Here is a 3270-nt window from a genome sequence, read left to right as displayed (position 1 = left end):
AAGGGCTCAGCGATTCTCTTATCTGGCATGTCTAAGGTATAAATGGAAAGAATGATTCTGAATAAAAAAAGGAACAGAGAGGAAATTATAACTGAAAGGCCGTGGGCTCATGGATATACTGGGAATGCATAGTTCATGACAGCGTTTCAAAAAAAAGTTATGGGTACTCAAATCCCCAATGAATGGATTCAAAAGTTAAATGCCTATTCCGTCAAGATTACGCGAATGTATCTTCCTAATAGTGAATTTAGATCCTCCTTACTAGTGCCTGATTCTGATGATCTTCATAAACTTCATGAAATAATAACCTTCCGCCTCGATTCCTATGATAGACACTGAGAGAATCAACGTGGCCCTCCCTTTTCATGTCATAAGTACAAGAAGAACTACGAGTAAGGAGACTAAAGGGAAGAGTATCTTATGCTTCTGAATATAGTGTATTGATTTGCCGAAGCTTCCCTTTTTTCTAACTGAAGGAATGTGTGTTACTGAATCACCATCCAGCCAACGCTCTAATATTTTCTCAAATTCTGAATCAACTCCTTCCAAAAATTCCATGATCCCACACGCCAAGATACTCTTCACAGGTTCGCAGTCACATAACAGAATCTCAGGGGATCGTCGACATTGTTCATTTGATTCGCTTAAGGGACAGTTAGAGCAGTCACTTTCGCTATGAGCAGGAGGCGGTGTGTTATAGGACTCTACTGAATGAGAGGATGTACTGCACTCATAGTCATAATTGAGATAGCTAATATGCTTTTTAGATCCATTATGATATTTTGCTGTACTGTTGTTACTACGACCTTTAACTCTCCTGTCATACTCTTCAGTGTATAGAAACTCTTGTGCAGAATGATGATAACACTCACAGGCCCCTATATTCTCTTTCTGCATTAATAATGTTCTGCCCCTTCTTTGCTGTGGTACAGTATTAACCTTCTTATTCTCGGAGCAAGATCTATCATATATGCAAAAAGAAAGGGATGTGCCAGAGGGGAGATCTATTAAGACGACTACAGTATAGTTAAACCTCATGACAAAAGAATTGTTGAACTCTCAATATTAAGACATATAGTAATTGCAACACCATGTATTCCTCATGAACGATAAGTTATTAGTATGCATACTTCATCTATAAATTGCATTGCCCATACTGAGAGCATATACATAAGAAACCTCCTGAATTACAGCATTGTATCCTGTGGTTGTATCTTCCATGTATCTACTTGAAAGTAGTTTCTCCTTATTAGGAACTAGATAATATATGCAGGTGAGTTCTCATTTAACAGAGTATATATAGAATGTGCAATTCACTCGGAATGTAACGTATAATATGTCTGCCTTCTCTATTGCTTATAAAAATACTTCGGAAAGTTACGTATAATCTCCTGAAGAGATATGGGAAAAAAGAAGAAAAAAAACGGGAAAAATAAAAGAAAAAAAAGAAGAAAGGAAAAAACAGAAAAGAAAAAGAATGAAAAAGAAAAAGGGAGAAAAAAAAAGAAAAAAAAAAAGTAAAAATGTAAAAGAGAAAAAAAGGAAAAAAAAAAAATGGAAAAAAAGAAAAATGGAAAAAAAAAAAATGGAAAAAAAAAAATAGAAAACAAGAGAAGAAATGGGAAGAGAGAAAAATTAAGAAAGAAAAAGCAACAAAAAAAAAATCCATATCATCCTAAAATGGAGCATGAGACGAATTAATTACCACCAGTGAGCGAAAAATAAAGGACATGCCACTTCTTTATAACGTCAGGGGACATCCTTAAAATCATTGTAGACATATACTTTATACAATAGTGCTACTTCAAAGAGGGGTCCTTCTATTCTGCTTCGGGATGATACTATTGGAATTACACTGCTACAAAATCCTATTCTTAATACTCCCGCAATTGATTCCCATGAATCGAGGCGTCCAAATAGAATATGCTTCCTTTAATTTAAGCCCCTCTGAAATCTTTTTACAGTGTCTCGCTTATTCTGATAACTGAACTGATCATCTCTCTGATTGCTGAATTTGCCTTCGGTTGTTTTATACTTTTCCTAGGGTGGCAAATATACATTAACACAGTTAGGTAGTAAGATAAGGGCCCACGCCACCAGATGGGGCTTCTTCGCATCCTTCATGAGAAACGAACATTCTTGCATCTGCTTCTACAGTACCCTGATATACACGAGGTAAAAAAATGCGTTACCCCGAGAAAAAGCTACAGTTCAGGAAGGATGAATTCCAATATTCAAGCGAATGCACATTCACGTGCGGTTTTATAAGAATCGCCTTCTCAATATCTATCCCATTCTTAATGAGATTGAGCAGTGGTCACACAAATATAGGAAATAAGGCAGCAGTTAATGAAACTGCTGTCAACTGAATAAAGAAGTTTCTCACATGGAACTGACATAGTAAGTAGAGGATTTTCTATAGATAATTAAGATAGAGGGAAGAAATTGTTCACTCCCTTGTTATTGTACTCTGAAAGCATTGCAAAATGGAAATTTATCTCTCCCTCAGTGTTCAATCTGAGTCGTAGTATGTATGTGTATATTTACACATACGTCCCTGTTCTCTGGGTCACGAGAAAGGAACTCATTATTCTTCCATTAGACTATCATAATCATTAGCATTATGATCAGTAGTAAGTGGTGGACTTGGGGGTCCGCACCGTACGTGATTTGTCGGATTCTTCTGTTTTGGTGTCCTTCTTTTCTATAACCACTATACACATATTTTTTACTTCCTTATAAATTTGCAAATTTTCCCCTCCTCTGAGAAATAGATAAATTTCCTTTCATTCATATAATGATACATGAATATGTACATTTACCCGCATTTAGATATGCATGCCTCTTACTTATCTTTTCCCTTTAGCCCATGTCATATAATAATATACCAAAATCCTTTTTACGGAAGGCGCTAATGTTCTAACCAAAGCATCAGGCCGTATCATTGAAACCTCAAGCCTGAGGAGGGAGCCAGAAACCGGAACGTAACCTAAACCCGTAGCATCTGAAGCCGTACCTAATTCTCCCTGAGTAATCGGGTTCTCCTTACATATCATGAAAAAAGGCCTTATAGGTGCCAAATTCAAAAGAGGACTAGTCACGCACTCCAAAATATAATTTTCAATGACGCGCAAAACAAACCTAAAAATTTCACTCACAAACCTGCTCATAAGACATATCCAAGGGGATTTTACATTGTCACTGAAAAAGATGCAAGGACAGTTCGTTAAGCGCCGATCCGTCTGTTCCTTTTTTCGCCCAATAGAGGGG

The 3270-nt window shown here is 36.7% G+C and overlaps 1 protein-coding gene across 1 annotated transcript; it reads right to left on the bottom strand.

Moving 5' to 3' along the window:
• Positions 1-363: 363 nt before the first annotated feature.
• C922_05411 (hypothetical protein) lies at positions 364-897 on the bottom strand (the record flags this gene model as incomplete). Its single annotated transcript, XM_008820982.1, has 1 exon — positions 364-897. One exon carries the CDS (start codon positions 895-897, stop codon positions 364-366), a length of 534 nt encoding a protein of 177 aa, XP_008819204.1.
• Positions 898-3270: the final 2373 nt, after the last annotated feature.

The sequence above is a fragment of the Plasmodium inui genome, assembly GCF_000524495.1.
Source record: "Plasmodium inui San Antonio 1 unplaced genomic scaffold supercont1.69, whole genome shotgun sequence".
Lineage (NCBI taxonomy): Eukaryota > Apicomplexa > Aconoidasida > Haemosporida > Plasmodiidae > Plasmodium > Plasmodium inui.
Note: the sequence above shows the minus strand (reverse complement) of the source record. Positions and strands in the feature narration are given on the sequence as shown.